Raw genomic sequence first — 23,668 nt, forward strand, 5'->3', positions numbered from 1 at the left:
TCTGGGGGGGCGCAAGTCCAGAGGGAAGGGACAAGTTCCTTCCTCCGCCGGGCTCCCCGCCGCCACCGCCAGCCTTGCGCCCTAGCGCGCGCGCGCCCCCCCGACGCCGACGCCGCTGCGGCTGCGCTCCACTCACTGCTCGCAGGAGGAGCAGCCGCTGCAGCAGCGCCGACGCCTGGCCGGGCACGGGCAGCCTCCACACCCCGATGCCGACGCCGACGCCATCCCCTCGGCCCAGCCACAGGCGGCGGCTGCTTCTGCCGACTGGGAGGGAGGAGAGCTCCGAGGGGCCTCGCCGCGCCCTGCGCTCCCCAAAACCCTCTGAGAGGAAGCCGGCGGGCGGGCGAGGGTCTCCCGGCGGAAGGGGGCACCGCTGGCTCTGGCTCTCAGCGCAAGTCTCAGCCGCGGGGGGGGGGGGCGGCGGGCGAGGACGGAGCGCGGCTGGAAGCCCCCGGACCAGGCCGGGGGGAGGAGAGGCGCTCGCCAAGCCCGGATCTGGAGCGCCCAAGGAGAGGAGGGGGCGGGGAAGCGCCCGAGGGGAGGGGGCTTCGGCTGCCTCGGCCCGCGGGGGCCCCGCAAATAATAAATTTAATAAATTCCTGCTGAGCCTTATGGGGGGGGTCCTTGGTTCCTTCACTCGCCCCCAGCCCCAATGGCGTAACGTGGGGGGTGCAGGGGGGCCGGCCGCAACATCTGGGGGGGGGCGCTCGCACTCGAGTGCTAAAATCCAGGGGTTAGGGGGCGCAAATTACTTGCCTTGCCCCGGGTGCTGACAACCCACGCTACGCCACTGGCCCCACCCCCAATGCCCTTCCGCTTCAACCTTACTGACTGCTGTTAGGAGGAGGGTGGAGACTTCATGATGCCCTATTTCTATGGATGCTTATTTCACAGGAAAAAAGTGGGGCTTGATATGGGGTTGCAGTCAGTATACACAGCATAAGGTGCTGGTCAGGAGGTGATTTGGGGATGGAATTAACTTGACTTGCAATGTGCCGCAGCGGGGAAAGCAAGAGCAGGCCAGCGTATTAATTGCTTTCTAAAGCCATAAACCCCACCCTCCTTGTCTTTTGTTAAGACTCCCACTCCAAACAGAATTGTGCACCCAGGCATCTTATTACTTCTTTGGAATTTAATTTATGGAGCAGGGTAATGATGATTGACGACTGGGGGAAGCAATTGAAGAGGAAATGATTTTGGAGCAGGATCTGGGTGGGCAATTAATCGGGGGTAACTTAATTGGATAGGTCCTTATTAATTTGGGGTTATCTGGGGCGGGGTGTGAATTAATTGACTACTGCAATTGATTTGTGCTGATCTGAATGGAAATTAATCGGCTTGCCTTCTGTGAAATTTAAATTGCGGCAATGGTTTCTAAATTTGCACCTGTGCATGTAAAGTAGTGCATGTAAATCTATGTCGTGTTTTGCCCTCTTTTTTGACACCCTGTGAGGAAGGAGGTAGGGGAGAGAAGGATGCCAAAGGGTGAATGTGGGCAAATGCAGCTGCATGCATTTGTCACTTGGTTACAAGCCAGTGGCGGGTGGGGGCCAGAGTCAAAGTGAGTGAAACAATGAATTTACTCTTTTACAGTACGGTAGTCTTTACACACACTCAAACCTCAAGGAAGGGTGTGAAGGAAGGGCAATGAGAGGCATGACCTGGGAAGAGGCTCCTTGCAAGAAAGGTAGATTTTGAGGAGAGATCCATGCCATAGGGGTAGCAAGAGAAAATGGGTAGAGCCATACAGTGGTACCTCAGGTTATAGACGCTTCAGGTTACAGACTCTGCTAAGGCAGAAATAGTACCTTGGGTTAAGAACTTTGCTTCAGGATGAGAACAGAAATTGTGTGGCAGTGGCATGGCAGCAGCAGGAGGCCCCATTAGCTAAAGTGGTACCTCAGGTTAAGAACAGTTTCAGGTTAAGAACAGACCTCCAGAATGAATTAAGTTCTTAACCCGAGGTACCACTGTACTTGTGATAAGTAAATTTGCATTTGACTATTGCTAGTTGGAAGGGACTCTGGTGGTGCTGTGGGTTAAACCACAGAGCCTACGACTTGCTGATCAGAAGGTCAGTGGATTGAATCCCTGTGACGGGGTGAGTTCCCGTTGCTCGGTCCCTGTTCCTGCCAACCTAGCAGTTCGAAAGCACATCAAAGTGCAAGTAGATAAATAGGTACCGCTCTGGCAGGAAGGTAAACGGCATTTCCATGTGCTGCTCTGGTTTGCTAGAAGCAGCTTAGTCATGCTGGCCACATGACCCGGAAGCTGTACACCAGCTCCCTCGGCCAATAAAGCGAGATGAGTGCCGCAACCCCAGAGTCGGCCACAACTGGACCTAATGGTCAGGGGTCTCTTTACCTTTACCTTTATTGCTAGTTGATTAAAGACATGAAAAAATGGGTGCCTTTTAAGTTTGATTTGTGAGAAAAACTCCACAGAGTAGTGAGGTGCAAAATAAAATGGCAGCAATAAATTATTGAGGAAAGGTGGAAAACAACAAGGGCATTCTCTTAGGAGCTGTTAGTTTTAATTTTGCAACTTGTCAGACCCTTCAGCAAGAAATTATTAATAAATGTTCACCTCCTTTATTACTGTCCTAGATTATCAGTTTAATGTATGATACATTAGAACAAATCACAAAGGCAACCGTAAATTGTGCTACAGTGATTCATTGCTAGATCTGGCGGTGGTCTCCTGAATCATGACCATATTTCAAAGGAATTATGTAATGTTTCCAAATAGAGATGCGTACCTGCAATGCACAGCATTCTGTTGGGTCTCGGATTAAACGAGTCCAACAATAAGAGATAGCTAAAAGTGCAATCCTGTGTTTGTCTATTCAGAAGGAAGTGGGTATACATTGTACTTTGTATGTGGACAAGAGCTGAAGTAGTGGGCTCTAATTTAGGGAATGCTGTGGCTAAAGAAACTTTATCCTGGTTGTTTTTTAGCTGCTTTGGAAAGAGATGCCTATTAGGCAAAAAAGCTGCTGGCTTTTCAATGTACCGCCTCTCTTGGTACCATAGTTAACATTCTATGTATACTAAGGTAAAGGTAAAGGGATCACTGACCAATAGGTCCAGTCGTGGCCGACTCTGGGGTTGTGGCACTTATCTCGCTTTATTGGCTGAGGGAGCTGGCGTACAGCTTCCGGGTCATGTGGCCAGCATGATTAAGCCACTTCTGGCAAACCAGAGCAGCGCACAGAAATGCTGTTTACCTTCCCGCCAGAAGGAACTTCCCGCCAGAAGAAACTTGCACTTTGACATGCTTTCGAACTGCTAGGTTGGCAGGAGCAGGGACCGAGCAACGGGCACTCACCCCGTCACAGGGATTCAAACCGCCAACCTTCTGATTGGCAAGTCCTAGGCTCTGTGGTTTAACCCACAGCGCCACCCGTGTCCCAATGTATACTAGGGGTAGGGAATTATTATTTTTAGCCAGAGAGCTTCATTCCTTTCCAGGGGACGGGTGGGGTGGGGGACACAGGCTAGGGCTGGGTGAGGCCAGAGATAAAAGTGAGCAGAACAAGTAGCACAAATCTTAGCTTCGAACAGTAGCCTAGTTCTTAACACACTCTCGCACCCCTCTCTGTCCTCCACACAGGCAAGGAAGAGGCATTAGTTCAAGGATGCATTCCAGCCAGGCAAAAACACTCAAACAGGGTCCGTGGAGGTTGCAGACTTGAAAGAGGGCTTATGGATGGGGAGAGTTTAAAGGGTCAGATATAGAGAGGTCTGAGGTTCTCCATGCCTGACATATACTACAATGTCATAGATGATGTCGCTATTTTCAGGGAGTCTGGGATGTTGAAATTAAGGATGCTCACTAGGAGCAACTCTTAGACTCAGGCATCTCTGGTCACCTTGCATCTAGATTTGTGTTCATTGAAGGGAAAGGGAATTTATGGGGGAAGACAAACAAATACCTCACGATGTTCATATTAGCCTATGGACCTAGGGAGAGAGGTTGCAAAAAAACCGAGTTCAATGAGAAAGCACTTAAGATTAGTTAAGAGGGTTCCGGTGCAAATTGTGTGATGTAAATGGTATGGTGTGATCCCAGTGTGGTGTGTTGGTTAGAGTGTTGAACTAGGACCTTGGGAGATCAGGGTTGAAATCCCTGCTCAGTCATAAAGCCCACTGGGTGGCCTTGGGCCAGTCACAGTCTCTCAGCCTAACTTGCCTCACATGATGGTTGCGAAAATAAAATGGAGAGGCAGGAGAACCATGTGTTGAGCTCAAACCTTGTGTAAAGTTAATAATAAAAATAAATAAATGGTATGAAGACCTCAGAATCAGCACAGTAGCATCCCCCCCCCCCCAGGTAATGTGTGAGTGAAGAGCACTGATGAGCACAGCAAGTATGGGACTAACAAGAGTCTCTGATGTGGAGCCATAAAGACTTTGCCATGGGTGGGGTGAATCCCAGTACCTGCATTTCTTAGAAAATATGTTTGTGGAGAATATTGTTTTAACAGTAGAACAAATCTTGCAGGACGCCTCTGCCTTCCTTTCCAAGCATAGCTTTAAATTGCAGTGTTGTTGGCTCAAGTTATAGATTGCAGTGCCATAGTTCCTGATGTAACATATTGTTTTATTTCATATTTGTCAGTTTGTCTCCTTTATATGAAGCAGAGAAGCATCTGAGAGTTCAGGTATCAATGCTTTTGATGTCTACACTCCTGGTCCTGGATTCATTCAGACCAAACAAAATAGCTGCATAAAGCAAGGCTCCTTTGTTGCATATTTTAACTCTCCATACCTGCCTTTATCGGTGCTCCTTCTTTAACTGTTGTAGACCTGTTCATATTTGTGAACAATGTGGAAAGGCAGCTGTCTGAGAGAAGGAAATATAGAATCACACTTCAGAGCTGCCTGCTGAGAATGAAACTGTAGGAAATGGGTTCTGATTAAGCTCTAATTAAATAAAGTGCTTAGTAGTACCAGGAAGGGAAATAAAAAATGGTACTGAGAGTGATCCGTTGCTTTCAGCATAGACTTGATTAAAAAAACATTTTGACCTTTTCTGTGCAGTTTTATTGCATATGATTTTGAAATTACTGTTAAATCAGTTTAGGTCTATAGTGTAGGTATGTCAAATAGGTCAGTGTTGATTTGATACAGTGTGGGTTCATGCATTAGCCACTGGAAATTGCTTGAAAATTAAGAAAGGTTTAATATAAGGGAGGTGTTTGGGATGGATAAATGACTCCAGAGGGCAAGTGGTCAGTTATGGGCAGCTGAGATTGATCAGCTAATTTGTTCATCCCCCCCCCCCTTTCTGTTTTTAAAATGTTATCATTTAGATAGCATGTGCAATTCCGCTCCCATACATTTTTATTAAATTGTCCATTTTAACAATAAAGTACAGGAACTTCAATTAGCAAAGAGAGTGAACCAATATGACCACCAGTGCTTGCTTTCTTATGATATAGATAAACATAGTTAACAAAAACATTTGTAGAGGATTAACACAATAAGGGATGTGGGTGGTGCTGTGGTCTAAACCACAGAGCCTAGGGCTTGCCGATCAGAAGGTCGGCGGTTAGAATCCCCGCCACGGGGTCAGCTCCCATTGTTCGGTCCCAGCTCCTGCCAACCTAGCAGTTTGAAAGCATGTCAAGTGCAAGTAGATAAATAGGTACTGCTCCGGCGGGAAGGTAAACAGCATTTCCGTGCGCTGCTCTGGTTTTGCCAGAAGCGGCTTAGTCATGCTGGCCACATGACCCGGAAGCTGGCTGTGGACAAACGCCGGCTCCCTCGGCCTATAGAGCTAGATGAGCGCACAACCCCAGAGTCGTCTGCGGCTGGACCCAACGATCAGGGGTACTTTTACCTTTACCTTTACCTGTTACCTTTTAACACAATTCACAAACATAAACATTGCATCAGCTCTTGACATAGAATATGGAGGTAACATCCTCTACCTGAGGCTGCAACATGTCTTGGGTTGTCCCCATGCACTGCTGATATCTGACTATTGCACAGTTCAAGATAATAACATATTTAAAGCCAGTTATGCTTATAAAATTAAAGAATAAGAACATATCACCACTTTTTAAGTATTAGGCCCATCTAGGCATATGAAGCTAATGCAAATCAAACTGCCCTTTTTTACAAAACCAGTTTGGCAGATCAGTTTCTACACTATTGCTTTCCTTTCGCATTTTATTGAGCAATGGATTGAACCACACGGCAGCTGGTACAGCTTTTTAATTTTTGTTAGGCTTTTAATACCCTGCCCTTCAGGATGTTTCCAGAATAGCTCCCAGTGCAAAAATATGACACAACAATGCTGAAATTAACAAGCATTACGAAGCAAGTTGACCAGATGACATCCAAAATAAAAACAGAGATCGAAAAGGCCTGAGAAATTTTTTTAAAGGGTTCACCTGGTGTCAGAAAAGGCAGAAAACCCAGTCACAGCTGAAGCTTCCTGTGGAGCAAGTTCCAAACCTGGAATGTGACTCCATAGAAGGCCCCCGTGTTCGGTCACCACCTACCAGATGGGGGTGGGATCTGTAAAAACTTCTGAGGCAGATTTCAATATGGAGGCAGGTATTTGAGGGAAGAAGTAGTTAATCTAGCATGATCAACCAAAGAACCAGCTGGACAAATATATCTCTTGAAAGTTACAGAAGGGAAGTGTGTTGCCTTTGCAAAGTGCTTAAAAAAAAAAAGTCCACCTAGTCATTGTACATTTTGCATTCCTTCATTTCTGTATCTTTTCCAGTTGCCTTTGGCCTCTACTTTCCCCGGAGGGAGTATCATGAGAACGTCTACCTTGACCAACCCAGCGGAACCCCGCTGCTGCAGATCCATGCCTTGAAAGATTCGGAGGAGGAGAATACATATTTTTGGCTGTGCCCACAACTCCACATCCCACGAGCTGGAAGTAAAGACAATCTCTGGTTTCAAATCCAAGAGAAAACTGGACTTCTTTTCCTCAATAAGAGTCTAGATAGGGAGGACTTCGATATGCTGTGTAAGTCATGCAGATGAAGCAGATGTCCTCATTGCGCACGCGCATGTGTGTGTGTGTGTGGTATCATGTTTACCTTCATTTGCATCTGGTGGAATTTATCCAGATACTAATTGTTACCAAATCAGTAGAACTTTTCATTGAATGGAAGGTACTCTGGAATCTCTTCCTAAATATTGCACAGACACCAATAAGAAGACGGGTAACCATGTCAGTCAACTGCAAGAACAACAAACAGTCCTGGTGTTACCCCCGAGATCAAGAAATTAATCATCACATTATTCCCCCACCCAGTCAGCCCTTTGCCTATAGAAACATATCATACCACAAATACATTAGTTTTAAAGATTGACACAAGAAGAGATGCATCAATAATAATGTGATTCTGTTTTGTTTACTTGTGGTTAATGTGTGGAGACAGAGAAGCAGGCCTCAAAGGATGCTCACAAGTAGCAGTTTATTATATGAAGGTTGCCCAGAGTGTCTTGGCCATTTACCTTCTCATGTGTCCTTCTCTGCTACTTTGGTTCAAGCCACTCACTCAAAGGAGATAACACTTGGATGAATTGTTCTAATTGATTCTTGGAACGTGTGACAGATTAGTGAAATAATAACTCTCTGCACTCTAAGGTTATGTTTAGCTTACTTGTAAACCCAAAATCCTAGCTCTAAATGAACTGTACAGAAAGAGGAACAAGAACAAACCAGAGATTTAATTGTTTGTTGCGGTTAACAGAAAATTACAATTCTTTATTTAAGATTGGGTTTTTTCCTATGTCATTCTTCGGGCCAGTCTCAGAAAGCAGTATACATGGAAATATTAAAACCCTAATAAAAGAGCAAAGACAGACTGCAAAGGGGGGGGGAGTTCCATGAAAACCCTTTGAAAGGTCTTCCCTCCCATCAGGGCAAGGTGATTCAGTGGCACTTGGGGGAAGGAGAGGCCAAATAGCTCAAACAGTAGAGCATGAGACTCTTAGTCTCATGGGTTCGAGTCCCACATTGGGCTGCAGGGGGTTGAGCTACATACCCCTCAGGATCGCTTCCAACTCTGCCATCCTGTGATCTCAGCTGGAACACTATAGAGCTACATGGTGGGCAGCTGTTTGGGGTGCTTTGTCTGTGTGGGTATAGAACCATAGATGATGGTGAATTGCTAAAATGAGGGTTCTTTGTAATCTTCCCTGTTTCTCTTGTCTCCTCCCTAATAGTTCCAGGAATTTCGGTATCGAAGCTGATCCTCCAAGTTTTTGTCTCACCCCTACCTTTCCAAGGGAAGGAATGCCATGAATCTTATACCAAAGTATTGGTGAAGCTTTCTGTTATCAATTCCACCATGCCAGGTTGCAGTTATGGGATGCCAAGCCAGTTGTGTTTTTCCAATATGGACCTTTCTTTTCACATCAAGGAGAACAAACCGCCAGGGGTATTCCATCAGCTCCAGTCATATCCTCTGCAAAACCAGTGCCAGAATGCAAGCATTTCCTATGAGGTGATAGCAGGTAAAGCAGCTGCTTGTCCACTGGGCAGCAGGGATTCTGTTCGCAAATCCTTAGTTCCTTGGGTTTTTTGCATAGCTTTAGAACATACTTCCAAGTATGGCTCCCATGAGCCTCTGGAGGAGGCGTTGGAAGCTGGGCAAAAGTTTGCGTTGGAAGGCACTTGCATAGATAGAAGCCACATATGAAAATACTTGGTCAAAACATTTGGAAACTTGGATTAGATATAGAAGTTATACCACCCCCACCCCCCACATGTGCAATGGTTCAGCAAATTCCATAAATTAAAAAAAACCCTTAAGCAACAGATTTCATGGCCTTCATTGTTTAATTAGGAATATTTCACTATTTTCAGAAAAGCATTAAGTAAACACTGTATCAGTGATGGTTGAAATTCCATATTAAGAACAATTTATCGATGGGAATTCTGGCTAATACATCATAATGGTCCTGAAAGAGAATTTTCACATCCCCACCATTGCAGCAAAAGTCTTGGAACATTTGTGTGGCTGAGTATTTGCTTAAGGGATTCTGGAAGGGGCTTCCAGTGATTCAAATTTTAAAAATCTAAGCCAAACCAATGCTAGTTCTCCTCTTCATCTTGATTATGATGTAACTTACGTTTTGAGCTGCCTTAACCATCTGGGAAAGGCAGGTAAAGAAGCGTTTTAAATAGATAAATAGAATAATGAACCTTTCCACATTTTCTTTCCTGTAAGACTGGAGCAGGGGTGTCTCAAAGCAGTGACTCTTTGCAACAGGGCAAAGGCACTTCCTGCAGTACAGTAGTGGGTTGCCTTGGCTGCGAATTTTTGACCTGCTCTCTGCTGTCCTTCAGCACCACCACTAAGGAGGAAGGAACAGTCCTCTGCCTCAAAAACTACCTGAGCCTGCCTTGTAAATTTCCTTGCATCTTTCTCTTGCTCCCTGAAGTTTCATCTCCCTCATTTCACTCTGTTTCAAGATTTAATGTGCCTGCTTTGATACAGGGTCACATAGTTCCCTTTCCCTTGCTTTTCCACGGAAAAATATTCAAAGTGGGCAAGAAGATCATAGCTAAAAACATTATGCGATCATTAAAGATATATAAGCATAAGGTTAAATATATATATAGTAGAACAATGAAGCATTAGAAACAATAACTATCCCTTAATTTAACAGAAAAAAGCAACACCCTTTGAAAGTTTTGTCACGAGCCACAGTTCATCCATTAATAGTTCATTCGCTAGTGTGGCAAAGGCACACTAGACAGTAGGCGTGGTGGGTTTTTATCACTTGGGGGTGAGTGTGTCTTCCCTAATGATATGAGGAGGAATGAAATGCCAGACAGAGCAAACCAGAGATGCAATAAAGGTATAGAACAGGGGGAATCCTTTCAACCCCTAATTCCAGTCTTTTATAACCAGCACGATTTCCAGAACTCTATAAAGAGTTCTAAGGTTGAAGAATGGTGTGAATGACACATACATGCAAATTGACTGGATTTGAGTTGCAGTTTGGGTGTTGCTGATTGTGAATTGTCTACTTCTAGCATAGGATCCTTTACCCCCACCCCCCCACCCCAGGTTGTATTGCAAAGAGCTCCTGCTTTGTTAGTGATGGAATGAGATGGTATTCTTGCTGTGTTCTAGATAAAGGTGTGCCATTTCTTTACAACACGGACACGGCGAGTATCAGCGTGGCACAGCCTCTGGATCGAGAGGAGCGAGAGAAGTATGAGCTGATTGCCAAATGTACTGTGACAGAAGGTTCCAGGGAAACCTTTAAGGAGGTGCCATTTCTTGTAGCTGTCTTTGATGAAGATGACATGCCCCCCTTCTTGCCTAATGACACAAACACAGCAGATGCAGTTGTGGAGTTCAGCAGGAAAAAGGTAACGCTCCATGATGGTGCAATGTGCTACTTGTTGGTGATTTAAGAGTCCTTTGCAACCTTTCCACTTCCTCCCACGATTTTTGCATGTTTTGAAGGGCTCTTTTGAGTACGTCCATGTGGAAATGTAAAATTCGGGTCCATGTAAAGTTTTCCTGTAGCAGGACCTGGTAGGAAACATGAATCTTGCTTGCCCATCCCAAGAGTAACATGGATAAATTTTCAGTGAAACATTTCTTCTTGAGGGTGTTCATGGGAGCACTTCCAGAAGCGACCAATGAATACAAAACGTTCTCCCAGAATATGATGCTAATCATTAATTCCCTCTAGTACCAATGAGTCACAATGTAATGCCATTTACACACTTAGATGACCTCCAAAACATGCAGAAGCATATAAGGTTGTAAACCAATAGAAAAGAAATGTTCTAAAGGACCCTGTGAGCTTCCAGGACATACGGAACATTGAGGTCATTGAGATAAGAAAATAGTAGAGTAACTCATCTTATTTTCTGGAGAGGGAACTTCCAGGGTCACATTACATTGAATGCAAATTACAGGAGATCTTTCCCTCCCTGCTGCCTATTTGGTGGTCGAGGAGGAGGATGCAGCCACCAATTACAGCTTTGTTAAAATCCTGGATTTCTCCATTGTTTTCTGTTAGCAGCATAATTGTCTGCTCTGGGGTTGTGGAAATATGTCTAAAGCAGTTGGAAGTCCGGGCAGTGTGTGTGAATCTTATCAATTAAATCTGTGTTTGAGGGCAGTTTAGCCATTGAATATTGAAGGCGTCAGCTGAAATATCAATGGAAAATGGAAGGAGACAGAGGGAACTAGCCTGCTTAAGTCCCACTCAGTCTATAGTCCAGTGAATATACATCATAAGTTTTAAGGACTCTCCTTCCTGCACTACATTTCCTCTCTCTACCCCAGCTGTATTGCGATAAAGCAGTCAGATGAAATTTGGGGTGTTCAGGATGCTATGGCAGTAGGTTTTCTTCAATAAATAAAGCAGTCAGGGTCAGAGCTAGTAGCTTGCCCCAATCCTAAATAAATGAAGAAATCTGAAACCCTTTTATATAGGACAATGGGGGAAGATTTTAGGAGTGTCCCCTCTCCTACCCCACCCCATTTCAATCTTAAACACTCCAGAGTGCTATTGTGTTGGAGCTCCCTTTAATGCTATCTCATATTTTTGTTAAAAAGTTCTAACAGATTTATCATGAGAAACGTAAGTTTAAAATTATAGGCGTGTTTCTTTCCTGGGCAACTTATTTCTTTGGCTGCTAGATTTTGCGTAAGAGGGATTTACCGTTTTTGGATATTTGCTGCCACCAACAGGCCAGAATCATTTTTCCCCATTTTATCCACCTCAGCTGGCTCTGGAGATTTAAAATTGAAGGACCACTGTATACTCTGAATGCTGAATGAAAACCTGTATGCTAACTATTCACCAGCAAGCTTAATCATGTATGCAATGTTGGTTTGAGGAAGCATGTCTGAATCTAAAACCAGTAATCCAGATTCCTGCTTATTGAGATCAAGCAGACACCTTTACTGTACTCTTTTCTAATGGGACCTTACATGACCTTGTAAATCTGTTGCGTATTGAATCACTTTACATTATATTTTTCATCCTAGGATAATGCTTAAATGCCAAGCCAGAAATAATATATTGTGACTGCAAGCAATTTCCTCCCACCTATTCTCTTTTAAAGGGCACTGTCATTGCAGAATTAACTGTCTACGATGCAGACACCACCCCTATTTTCCCTATAGAGAGTAGCAGGAAGAAGTACACTGGCACCATTAGTACATCTGATCCATGGATCAAGGAGACATTTCAAGTGGAGCACAACTTCCATGAGATCTTGTTCAACCCAAATGGCAGCCAAGTGAGGGGAACACGACACGAATACAGTAAGTTGATGTGGATTATTATTCCCAAAGGAGTAGTATGCTTACAAAGAACTAGTTCTGCATTTTACTGCCTTATCCAGCTTTTGAATCATAAGCTGGAGATGTGAGATAATAAATAATAGTATCAGACTTCCGGGAGGGCAGGGAATGTCATGAGATAATAATGCATTGTGGTCCAGTGGCCAGTGCTAAAGAGAAAATTGTGATGCTGGAGCAATAATCCTTTCAGCCAGTCGGGGCAGTATAGAATAGTCATAAATCAGGGTAGACAGCCTGGTAACCTCCAGACATTCTGAACTACAAGTCCTATCAGATTCAGCCAGAATGGCCAGTGGCCAGGAATTATGGGAGTCATAGTCCAGAACATGTGGAGTGTTCCACATTATCCTTTTCACAGATAACGGACCTGACTAATCACCATTGGTGGAAGTGCAATCTCCTATGCTTTGCAACAAACTAGGACCTGTTTGAGCACCGCACTGTAATTATTTATTTATGTTGAGATATACGCCAGCAACAGACATGGCCCTCCCTTGTGGAATTGGGGCAACAGTTGGATTTTGCCATGGAAAAGTGTTTCAGTTTTGAGATGTTCAAAGAAACCAAGGTTGCCTTTTATTAACTAAATCCCTTACAGTAAATTCCCTTACTATGGAAGGCAAGAATATGCAAACGCAAGTTCATGGCCGACCATGGGAACTTGCCAGGTATTCTTGAAAATCCTAACCAACAATGGAGTGCCATTGTGCTCACAGCTCAATGGTTCAGGTTCAGCACCTTCGGTTCAGTTCATTTGTTGTCATAATTCCCAGTTGCGTTAGTGGACTAAAGATGAAGATTTGTGTCCTAAAATAAACCAGTTAACAATTTTAAAGTTTAAGATGGTTTGGACCATTTTCAAATTTTATGAGATGGAATTAACTGGCCTTTTCAATACAGTGGTACCTCAGGTTACATATGCTTCAGGTTACATACGCTTCAGGTTACAGACTCCGCTAACCCAGAATTAGTGCTTCAGGTTATAAACTTTGCTTCAGGATGAGAACAGAAATCGGGCTCCGGCGGTGCAACGGCAGCAGGAGGCCCCATTAGCTAAAGTGGTGCTTCAGGTTAAGAACAGTTTCAGGTTAAGTATGGACTTCCGGAATGAATTAAGTTCTTAACCTTAGGTACCACTGTATTTATATGGTTACAAGAAACCAAGAGCTTTTAACTGCAACTGTGGTGCAAATGCATATGGTCAGATTATATTCCAGTCTGTACAATGAATAGTAATACTGTTTCCTTTAAATGAAAGTATAATAACTGTTCTGGTTCAGACATAAGAGTTTTGGTCCAACAAGCCATGGTTTATCAGATCAAAAATGAGCCTTTCACCTGCATTCTCCTGCAGGTTGTTGTTATTTTAAAATGCAATACAGTGGGCCCTCCAGATATGAACTTCATTCCAGGGGTCCATACACACCCCGAAAAGTCTGCATCTAGAGGTGCTGCTTCTGCGTACATGCATGGCGTGATAGAGCGCTTCAGCACATGTGTGTGCGGTGAAACCTGGAAGTATACACTTCCGGGTTTGCCGTGTTCGCAACCCGAAAGTTATGTTACCTGAAGGTAACATAACCCGAGGGTCCGCTGTATTAAAAACAGTTTAAACTAATTACAATCAAGAGAACATGGTAGGTCCTAAAATATATATCTGAAGTGTCCAAGGCCAGAGTAAAGAGGTATGAAAACTGCATAATGAAGGTGCCAGACACATCTCTGTGACAAGTATCATTGAAAGAGGGCTGAAGAGGCTATGTTGGGTCATGTAACTGTTCCAAATAAGATTGTTTCTTCTGTTTCTCCCTGATGCACATGCTTAGTGGGGGTTTTGATTTGTCTTATAGAACTGATGCACACCATTATGCCTGTGCCCAATTTTCGCCATGAGCTCTACATTGTAGAGTTTGAGACTCTCAAACTCAGAGAGTTGTGGGTTTGAGCCCCACTTTGGGCAAAAGATTCCTGCATTGCAGGGGTTTGGGCTAAACGATCCTTGTGCCCCCTTCCAGTTCGATGACACTCTGATTCTACAATCTGCTCTTAGGGTGCCTTTTTCACTCCTGCATGCCAAACCAGCCGTTTTTGCCCTGCTTTCTGTGTCCACTGGATGTCTCTCTTGACCACCTTTCTCTTTCCTCGAGAGAATATCCCTGAAGTGTTTATGTACTGCAAACTTAATGAGTCCAGTCTTCTGTTTCTGCAGGACTGGTGTTAGGCAAGAGCATTTCAGTTACTGAAAGCAGCTCCCACCAGGTGGACGTTGTTGTGAACGACACAGAATACCAGGGGCCTAACAAATCCCTGATGCTCCACTTCAATGTCACCATTCTTCCAATCAGCATCCAGTTTTCAAACGTGACATATCAGTTCACAGTGAACCGAAATGCTGCCAACTTTTCACAAGTAAGGATTGTGTGCTCTTTTGTTCCATTTGGAAATTCAACTTGGAATTTACAGTTGACTTGTGCCTGAAAACGTTTATATAAATGAATATCCTTCAGAGGTTGATTATGTCCTTTGTTGTCTTTCCAACTTTTTAATAATAATAATAATAATAATAATAATAATAATAATAATAATAATAAATAGTACAATTTATTGTGCCAAGGGCGGGCGTGTTTTGCTAAGGAGTGCTTCCTCTCAGGTTGGAAAGAGAGCACAGAGTCCCCTGCCATTTCTGAGGAGTTTCATTCCAGAAGGGAGATGTCTCAATGCTACCTTGGTCCTCTTCTCATACAGCTTCTCAGCTCTGATGGTCCCTCCGGTGACCAACCTCTAGGTTGAATATTGTAGTGTGTCATACCTTGGGTGTGTGGGGCTGTTCTAGGGAGTCTTGAAAAGTGACATCATAGTAGGCAATTTCAGGGCCACTCAAAAGGTATGAAAATGTTCATATTAGGGATTTTGATATTTTTAAAAAAAGAAATCCAGTTGTTTAGAAATTATCAAAAATTCAGCACACCTAATGTGAGTCTTGCAGTGATGGCAGCTGGGGTAAGCACTAGGGAACCCTCCCTGCTGACTTCCACTGCTGGGCATGTACCACCCATCAGCCTACTCTGTGCTAGAACATACTACTCCCTCATTTCCTACATATTTACCCTGCTAGATGTTGTTCGTCTTTCAGTAGATCTAGAATACTAGCTGAGTGTGCATTCATTTTTTTAATGAATGGGCAAGATGAAATGAAGGGCCCCTTTGTTTCATTTGTTTTTATTAAAGAAATGAATGCACGAGTTCCAAAATGATTCCAAGCATCGTATAATTAATCCGTTACTCACTCAAAACTATTTTAGCTTTCATCCCCAACCCCCACCCCTTATGAGTCAGAATAGGTCAGATGGAGGTTTCAGAGAGAGCAGGGTGTCAGGAGTCTGCCCCGGTCTTCAGCTCAAACGCATTGTAACCAAAGTGTCCGACATTCTGGTTGGTCTTTTTCCCCCATAGAACCTTCCAATCATAGTGCTAAGGAGAGGGAATTGTGAAAGTCTATAAAAGAGAGAAAGAAATGCTTGGGTTTTTTATTTTGTTTTTGCCCCTGCAGATTTTCTCCTCCGTTAGTGAATATTTTAAGGTCTGTCTTTTGGTTGGTTTGTTCTTTGTCTTTCACAAAAACAGTTCCCACTCAGTCACCCCTTGCAGTTCCTTGAAGCATTTTCAGTCCACTTCGCACTGTATTACTCCTACCTCTCCCCATTCCCTTGTGTTTACTTACTTAAAGTATTTTCATCTCCCTCATCGCTTGACAAGGCTCCTAGAGTGGCGTACCTTAGATTGATAAAAACAGCAACATATGATTAAGGCAGTAAAAATAGGCTATTTAAAGACGTGGCACTTACGACAATTTGCTGCTGCTTCCTCTCCTGCTCACAGGGCAGTTGGTTTTTAATGGCCACCAGGAGAGGAAGAAGGGACCAGTCTCTCCTGGTGAAGTGATTTGTGGTTTATATTTTAGAGAAATACATTAATTAAAAGTTACATGATCTCGGTAAATCGTACACTAAGTAGACTAATGTTGGATAGCACCCACAGCCTGTGCAAATGTATGAATTGGGGGAGACTGGGGGAGCAAGTGGCACCCACATAGTTGCAGAGCAGTTTAAGCTTCATGGGTCCACAGTGGTTAATGGCTGCTGGTAATTTGTCAACACACAAACCACTCCATCCAAAATCCACTTGGCAGTGGCTGAAAGACGCTGTGGCAAACAGAAAACACCCACACCTGGCAGCGGACACAAAGACATAGAATTTCCACCAATGACACCAAATCCTGACGTACCACCTACCCAAAACACACACAATCACCAACACATGCACATAACAAGCACACCCCCGGTGCAACACTGGAAACAAATGCATGTGCACACACTGGTACCTCTCAAATGCACAGCAGTCACAGCCCCCGCATGCTCCCTCACAAATCAAGAAACTATGACAACACAAAGAGAGCAATGCGAAGGAGAGCTTTATTGGAGCCATGGAGCAATGGAAGCCCACACAGTCACAGCAGCATGCAGTAATGACAGGCAGACCAAATACCCCTTGCTTCCATAGGGGACACTCCCTCTCAGGTGTGGCAGGTGGAGGTGAGCAGGCACATCAGTAGAGGCGATGACACCACAGCTCACATCCTAACCATAGCTAGATTGATGGCCTTCAGCATTGGATAATGGACCACCAGTCTCTCCCTGGTGGCCACCCAGGACCCTGGAGGTGGTTGCTGGTATGGCAACAGAGCATAATTCTGCCCCTGCAGCACGGGAGAAGAAATAGAGCATGTCTGGAGTGGCTGAGCACGTATCATGCGTGCCGCCTATTGTTGATGCCAGGCACCTCTGCAACCTGTGTGGTTGTGATCTGCAAAACAAAAGTCATACAAGAGTTGGCTTATAGACACAGGTGTCATGTTGGCTAGTGACTTAGCAATCTTTTAGTCCTCTTAGGCACCTACTGCAAAAAGTGTACCTAGTGTGGGGTAAATTTCTCCATATTGGGTCCAGCCCATTACTTCCTAGGTGACTTCAGCTGGCAGGGGTATTTATACTTGTCTGTTTTCCCCTCAACTGTGAAGGTCTCAGATAAGTTGTATCCTAACCTACCGAACACGGCAGACTTGGAGTTCTGATTGCACCTGGTGTGTTTTTGCTGCTCCTATGAGTGTCTTTAGTTGAATTTGCAAAATTAGTTTTATTTATAGTTAGTTTAGATCACGGTTGGGCTTTGCCTTTTTATTGTCTATAAAATCAGTTCCCTTATTCTTTTCTGTCTAAAATTCCAGATAGGATCCCTTGGATGAGAATTTCTGAAAGTTTAATGTTAATTGGATTGAGCCCCCCCCCCCAAAAAAAAAGGTTGCAAAAGCAGAAAAACAGAAACTGGGTATCCTATTGAAGCCAATGGGAGATGAAAACTAAATAATATATTAAAAAAATTATGAATGAAATAACTAAATAAATGAGGTTTTAAAAGTAAGACGAATGGATTAACCAAACCAAACATTTCTCTTCACCCCTATAATTAGCTTAACAATGTTTCTCCCCCATTTTTAAACAGCATATAAAAATATACTTGGAATGCCTCCTCCTGAGTCTTGTAGATTGAATATACATTACAGATGCATTCCATATGTTTGTGCTTCAGGCTTGCTTCAGGTTTTCTTCAGACTGGCTTGCATTTATCAGCATGTGGAGTTCAGGCATCAACTTATTTACTGTTTTGTCCTGTGGCAACTTCCTAATGCAGATTTTCATGAAGAGAGGAAATAATCAAAATACTTGGGATCTTGAGCTTACCCTTCCATAAGAAGTGCCATTCAATCTCTGTTTACAGACACAGGAAATCAGCACCCTCCCTTCTTCGTTCAATTTGAAGGGTGGTAATTGTAGGTAATAATTGTTACTGCCTTCTAAGGGGGAAGATAGCTAGCAAGCTTGCACTCTCTGCTGTGCAGCTATCATCTCACCTAAGCCAAGTGCCCCATGCAAATGCCCAGTCATGTGCAGCCCCAGTTTGTTTGGTTCTTGCCCCAGGAGGGAAGGAGGCAAGCTTGTGCCTTCACCATATCAGGTTGGTACATAACCTGGTATGCATATGATTTGGGGCATAGCATCTCCCCTCCTTCCTCTCAATTTGGATGTCAATTTAAGATCTGCAGCAAGGAATTTGATTCAAGCAGCTCACTCCCTAGAGGGTGGCACTCCACATTCTTGAAGTATTAAGCATAATCTGGAATGATTAGCTAGTACAGGGGGAAGTTCAGGATGAACTAACGCAAAGGCGAAATGGTCTTTTGCCCTGAGGAAAATATGAGAGTATGAAGGAACAATTAACCTTTGGGCTGATGCCATTTCTCCATTTTGACAGTCAAGTGAATGAATGAAGAAGCATGAACGTGGCCTGGCAGCAGCCTGTCCCACATCAAAAATAGGATTTTAACCCCCCCCAATGGCTTCAAAAAGGAGGCGCTATCCGCTTGTTCTCAGGCAAAATGATCACGTGTGATTTTTTAAGGAGGGAAAGTTGCTGTGAATCTCACACTACACATACTTTCCATTTGGATTGCAGTTGAGGATAGAGATACATACAAATGAAATGAGATGCTGTATCTTTTTAAATTTGTGTTTTCTTGTCTGGTTGTAGAACAAACATCTTGGGGCACTAATTGAGCTCAGTGCATCAGATGTATGCATTGTTACCCTTGGGTGTATGTGCGTATATGAAAAGAGTGAGATGGGATCTGTGAACAATGTGCCCCAAAGGACATTATAACTAGAGGTATATAACCCATCTGTTCAAAGGTCAAATGTACATAATAGCATTTACCGTTAACTTTGCATTGAAATGTCACATGCCTTCTATACTGTGACATTCATGGCTTTTGGGATCTGCTGTTTGCAGTGTTACTTTCTGCACTCATCTCTGTGTGAGCATGTGTGTGACCTATCTACCAGGGAGATCATTCAATGTGTCTTAGTCCGTGAAAGCTTATGCCACAATAAATCTGTTAGTGTTTTAGTTGTTGAATGTTGGCTACTGTCAGGTTGCCAATCAGGAAAGTCCCTTTCAGTTGGCCCCACCTGCTTGGTTGCAGTGTTTGCATACATGAGAAAGAGCACACCACAAAGCAATTCCACCATGGTTTGATGGGTGTGAGAGGAGGAAAGCAATGCAGGGCCATAGAAATCCATGCTTACAGCCCAGTCCTATGCAAGTCTGCTTGGAAGTAAGCCCTGCGGAATGCAAGGGATTTATTGACATACAAGTGTGGATAGGATTATGGCTTTAAAATTGGAAGCCCTGTGTAGATGCTTCTTCACATATTTAAATGTGGTTTCCCCAACCACATGAGCAAGAAAATTATTGTTTTGCCTGCAAACAAGTATTCGTACCAATCCATTTGTCATCAGATCCCACAATGTGTGAAATTGTGTCCAGAGTTGCAGAGCATTAGCATCTCTGAATATACTGTTGCTTCTCTATGATATTAACTGTTGATAACATGCATGAGGCCACCATTAGTGCTGCTTCAGTATGTTTGTTGCTGGTGGCATTTTTGATGATGATTTCCTTTTTTCTTTGAGCCCAGATAGGAAAAATCTGCATTGACAACTGCATGAGGTTTTATGGCGTCAACGTCACCTATAGCTTACAGACCCCCAATGTCAGCTGCTATGCTGTGGAGATTGCTCAGGGACCTGAAGACCAGTATGGGACCCTCTACGTGAATGATTCCGCTGTGCTACAGAGACCTGACTGTAAAGAAATCCAGTACGCTGTACTAGCTAAAGAAGAGCAGAGCAAGAAGGAAGCGCTCACCCATGTTACCATTGTCCTTGATGGATCACGTAAGTTGTCTCTGGGCTTTGGTCTTGCCCGTGATATGAGCTCTGAATATGCAAAGCCTCCAATACTTGAATATGCAAAGTATTTGGTTATTCAGGCTTTTTTATGCAGCAGCCCTTGCATGTGAGATATAGGCCCCAGGGAGCCTGTTAACACCCTCCCTTCTCTCACTCAGGACAGCAACACAGAACTGTGTTGTTGGATGAAATCCTTTGAATTCAAAGGAAAGAATGTGCTCTTTGCATTTTGTAAGCATTGGGTAGACGCTTACAGAATTTTCTGGTGATGGTATAGGCCCTTCTCCTCCTCTTCTTTGTAGCTATACATACCGATGATGGTTGCCCAGACTCATGTTCGATGAGCAAGACCCGATCAGAATGTGAAGAGTGTGGTGGCCTTGGAGCGCTAATGGGAAAATGCCAGTGGAGACAGGGAAGTGGTAAAGGTATGTCCAGACATTCAGCAATTGAATGGGAATCTAGAGTAGGGCAGATCTGAAGAGAGCATTGAAGAGCATGGGCAATTCTGTCTCTGGGAACCTCAGTCGGATATCGAGGACATTCAGGGCATTCTTTGTAACCCTAAGTTGCAAACGTATTAATATTAATTGATAATTTTATTCCTTGAGCAGCCTTTACTGCTGTGTGTGTGTGTGTGTGTGTGTTTTAGAGAGGTGATACTTAAAGATACTGGGAAATCAGATATTGTGATTGCAACTTATAAGAAGTCAAATACATTCTCCATTCCTCTCACCCTTCTCTTAGACAAACACTTTTGTATGAGATTTTGTGCAGGAAAGAAGAATAGCACTATGTCATCTATTACATAATCAGTAGAAATATGTCACTGATAACTGATAGCTTTGTTTGGAGTGTCAGCATATGTATTTAAAGGTGAATTCCTTCAGACCAATATAGTAAATTGCCATGGAGACAACTTATATTAGGATCAGTTTGATTCAGTCTTGGAGGTGTACAGCAAGCAGCTGGAACAGTGGCTGTGATAAACCACACACACACAAAAAAAGAATTACAATGTGCTTCTTCAGGGGGTATTCCAAGGCCTGAAGGAACCAATTTGCCTTGTAAATGTTTGCTGCTAAAATTTAGCAAAGTCCTAATCAACTTATTTGAAGAGGCGTAGAAAGAGCTTTCAGATTCAGAAAGTCACCTGAACTGAAAAATAAATATAATTACAGTCTTTCCTTTGACGGTTTCATGCAGCATCACTTTAGGAAGAGTAAAGGGTAATTTTTCAGTAGCTTATCTTGCAGTGTAAAGATGCTGAGGCCACAACATGCTAAGTTCCTTCTTTTGTTTCTTGTTCTTAGGAATAACAACAAACTATTCCACCTGCAGTCCAAGCATCAAGACCTGCCCGGATGCTATCTGTGACGCTGTTGAGAGCAGAGATAAAAAAATATGCCCTCAAGATTGCACAAGTATGGAACTGACACCTCTCAATGTTCTTTTCTACTGAGTTTTGCTTTCCTACTTCTGGGTCAAGCTGTTGCTTTATCTTAAATGTCAACCAGGGCCAAAAAGTTTACAACTGCCTTCAAGGTTGTGCAAGTTTCTTTTAAGGCAGATAACAGCTGTGTTACTTTTTGCATTCAGAGTGATTTATGCAGGATGCCTGTATAAATATTAGAATGTTCTTATTCTGTATTTTATTTTATTGTTTTTTGAAAATAGCCATGACCCAAAGAACTACTCTAGGAACGTAACAAGAGATTTTCTACTTGGTTTTTCTCTGCTAGTTGTTTTATTTTGGCCCAACCACAGCCACTCTGCATCAGTGGCTACTTCTGAAGATGCCCAAAGTTTCAGGGTGGCTATCTAAAAAAAAGGAACTGAAATTAATAACACAACATAGATTCGAAATATATATATTTTAAGAAAGGTTATGTCTTGAAGGTACTGGTTTCTATTTTATTTAAATGTGATAATTCTCTCTTTAGGCTCTGGTGTTGCAGCAGAACTGCACCATGAGTTCTAGTTCCATAGTTACTGGGTTGAGTGGTTATATTCAATAATAGCATACATCCTGCCTGGATAGTTTAATGTTCAGTTAAAGGGTTACATAATGTAGTTATACTTAGCACTTTTGTTGAGTGCCTTGAGCCAGAGTGTCTCTGAGCACTCTGCAAAAGTTGTTAAGTATCTTTATTGCCATTTAAGATGAGGAAATATAATAGGAAAAAAGGCTAACTGATTCTTCCAAGAAGTGAAAAGGGATATTATTTTCCTGGTTCTCCCATTATCCTCCTCCTGTGCGCTATACTGGGCTGAAGTCCAAATTTAATGTGTGTGTATTTCTTAGTTACCTATGAATTGTAGCTAAGTATGCTCAGGGTAGCATTCTTACGCTGCAGTCCTCCATTTGACCCCCTTGGTTAAACTCAGTGGGATTCACTTTGAATAAGCAGTGGCAATGGGCTGTAAGGGTTCCCGGCTATTCACCCATTCAGATACTGGCTGTCATGTTGAGTCTCAGAAGACACAGGTACACCTATCACATCATACATTATCTCTTGATACCCAGGCCACAAATTAAAGTGGGGTTCGTTGTTCTAGGGGCAGCTTGCCCTTGCACAGAACTGTGCGATAGTAGGAAGCAGACTCAGCACTGTGGTATTGTAAGCAAAATACCATGCTTCTCTTATATTCGGGAATGCCTGTGCACTTCTGAATTGATTCTCGTCATCAGCTGGCACTAAGTGGTTTGCCGAGCCTTGATGAAAAATCTTCTGTTTAAACATATGGTTCCCCACATCCCTCTGCAGTAGGAACTTGCACTGGAAACTGCTGCAAGGTTCACTTTCTTATGAGGAGAGAGCACTGGAAGCACAAGGCATTTTGGGGGGACATCTGTTTATTTACAAGTCTACACACTGAACATGGGGCAGCAGACAAGCACGGAGAGAAAATGCTCATCTATAAAATACCATCAGTTTTCCCCAAAGCAAACAGCATCCACTTGGACCACCCATCCAGTTTTTCCTGTCAGCTGCAAAACTCAGACCTTTGTCCCACTTACTGCTACATTCCAAAACCAGACTGTTTCTTCCTCGTCATGCATGCATTGGCAAAACATTGCTTTTTACCCCCACCCCCAGTAAGCAAGTATACCCTATATTTTCCCTTGGAAGCAACAATTCATCATTAGAGCTCATTAGAGGAATACATGCAGATGTTAGACAGGCAAAAGCTAATGGATAGTCCATTCTTTTCCTTGACACTCATACAACCCAATAATTTTTCCATTACACCTCTTAGTGGTCTTCCCAAACTCTTCCAGTTGTGTTGGACTACAACTTCCATTCCCCCCCCCCCGACTGTTAGCCACACCAGCTGGAGCTCATGGGAGTTGTATTCTGGAAGATGCCCTTATTGAGGAAGACTGGCCATTCTCCATTGCTTCCAAATCTCCTCCTCCTACCCATGCCTCTTTCCCTATCTTCCTTTGCTATGCTGTAGCATCAACCTGCCTTGTATTTTA

At 43.5% G+C, this 23,668-nt stretch overlaps 1 protein-coding gene and 1 long non-coding RNA gene across 8 annotated transcripts in view; one reads left to right on the forward strand and one right to left on the reverse strand.

Annotated features, from left to right (window-relative positions):
• Nucleotides 1-23,668, forward strand: part of RET (ret proto-oncogene) — a 119,433-nt gene that overhangs the window by 68,091 nt on the left and 27,674 nt on the right. For all 7 annotated transcript variants that reach the window (XM_083740270.1, XM_083740271.1, XM_083740274.1 and 4 more), the window contains 8 exons: nt 6,742-6,993; nt 8,202-8,492; nt 10,121-10,362; nt 12,079-12,280; nt 14,529-14,728; nt 19,911-20,169; nt 20,487-20,612; nt 21,498-21,608. In XM_083740270.1, coding sequence (XP_083596396.1) covers nt 6,742-6,993; nt 8,202-8,492; nt 10,121-10,362; nt 12,079-12,280; nt 14,529-14,728; nt 19,911-20,169; nt 20,487-20,612; nt 21,498-21,608 — 1,683 coding nt within the window. The remainder of the gene's footprint in view (nt 1-6,741; nt 6,994-8,201; nt 8,493-10,120; nt 10,363-12,078; nt 12,281-14,528; nt 14,729-19,910; nt 20,170-20,486; nt 20,613-21,497; nt 21,609-23,668) is intronic.
• The window catches only part of LOC310845466, a 35,211-nt gene that overhangs the window by 2,318 nt on the left and 9,225 nt on the right, over nt 1-23,668 (reverse strand). The gene's annotated exons all lie outside the window — the stretch shown is intronic.

Source organism: Podarcis gaigeae (assembly GCF_964106915.1).
Source record: "Podarcis gaigeae genome assembly, chromosome: 5".
Lineage (NCBI taxonomy): Eukaryota > Metazoa > Chordata > Lepidosauria > Squamata > Lacertidae > Podarcis > Podarcis gaigeae.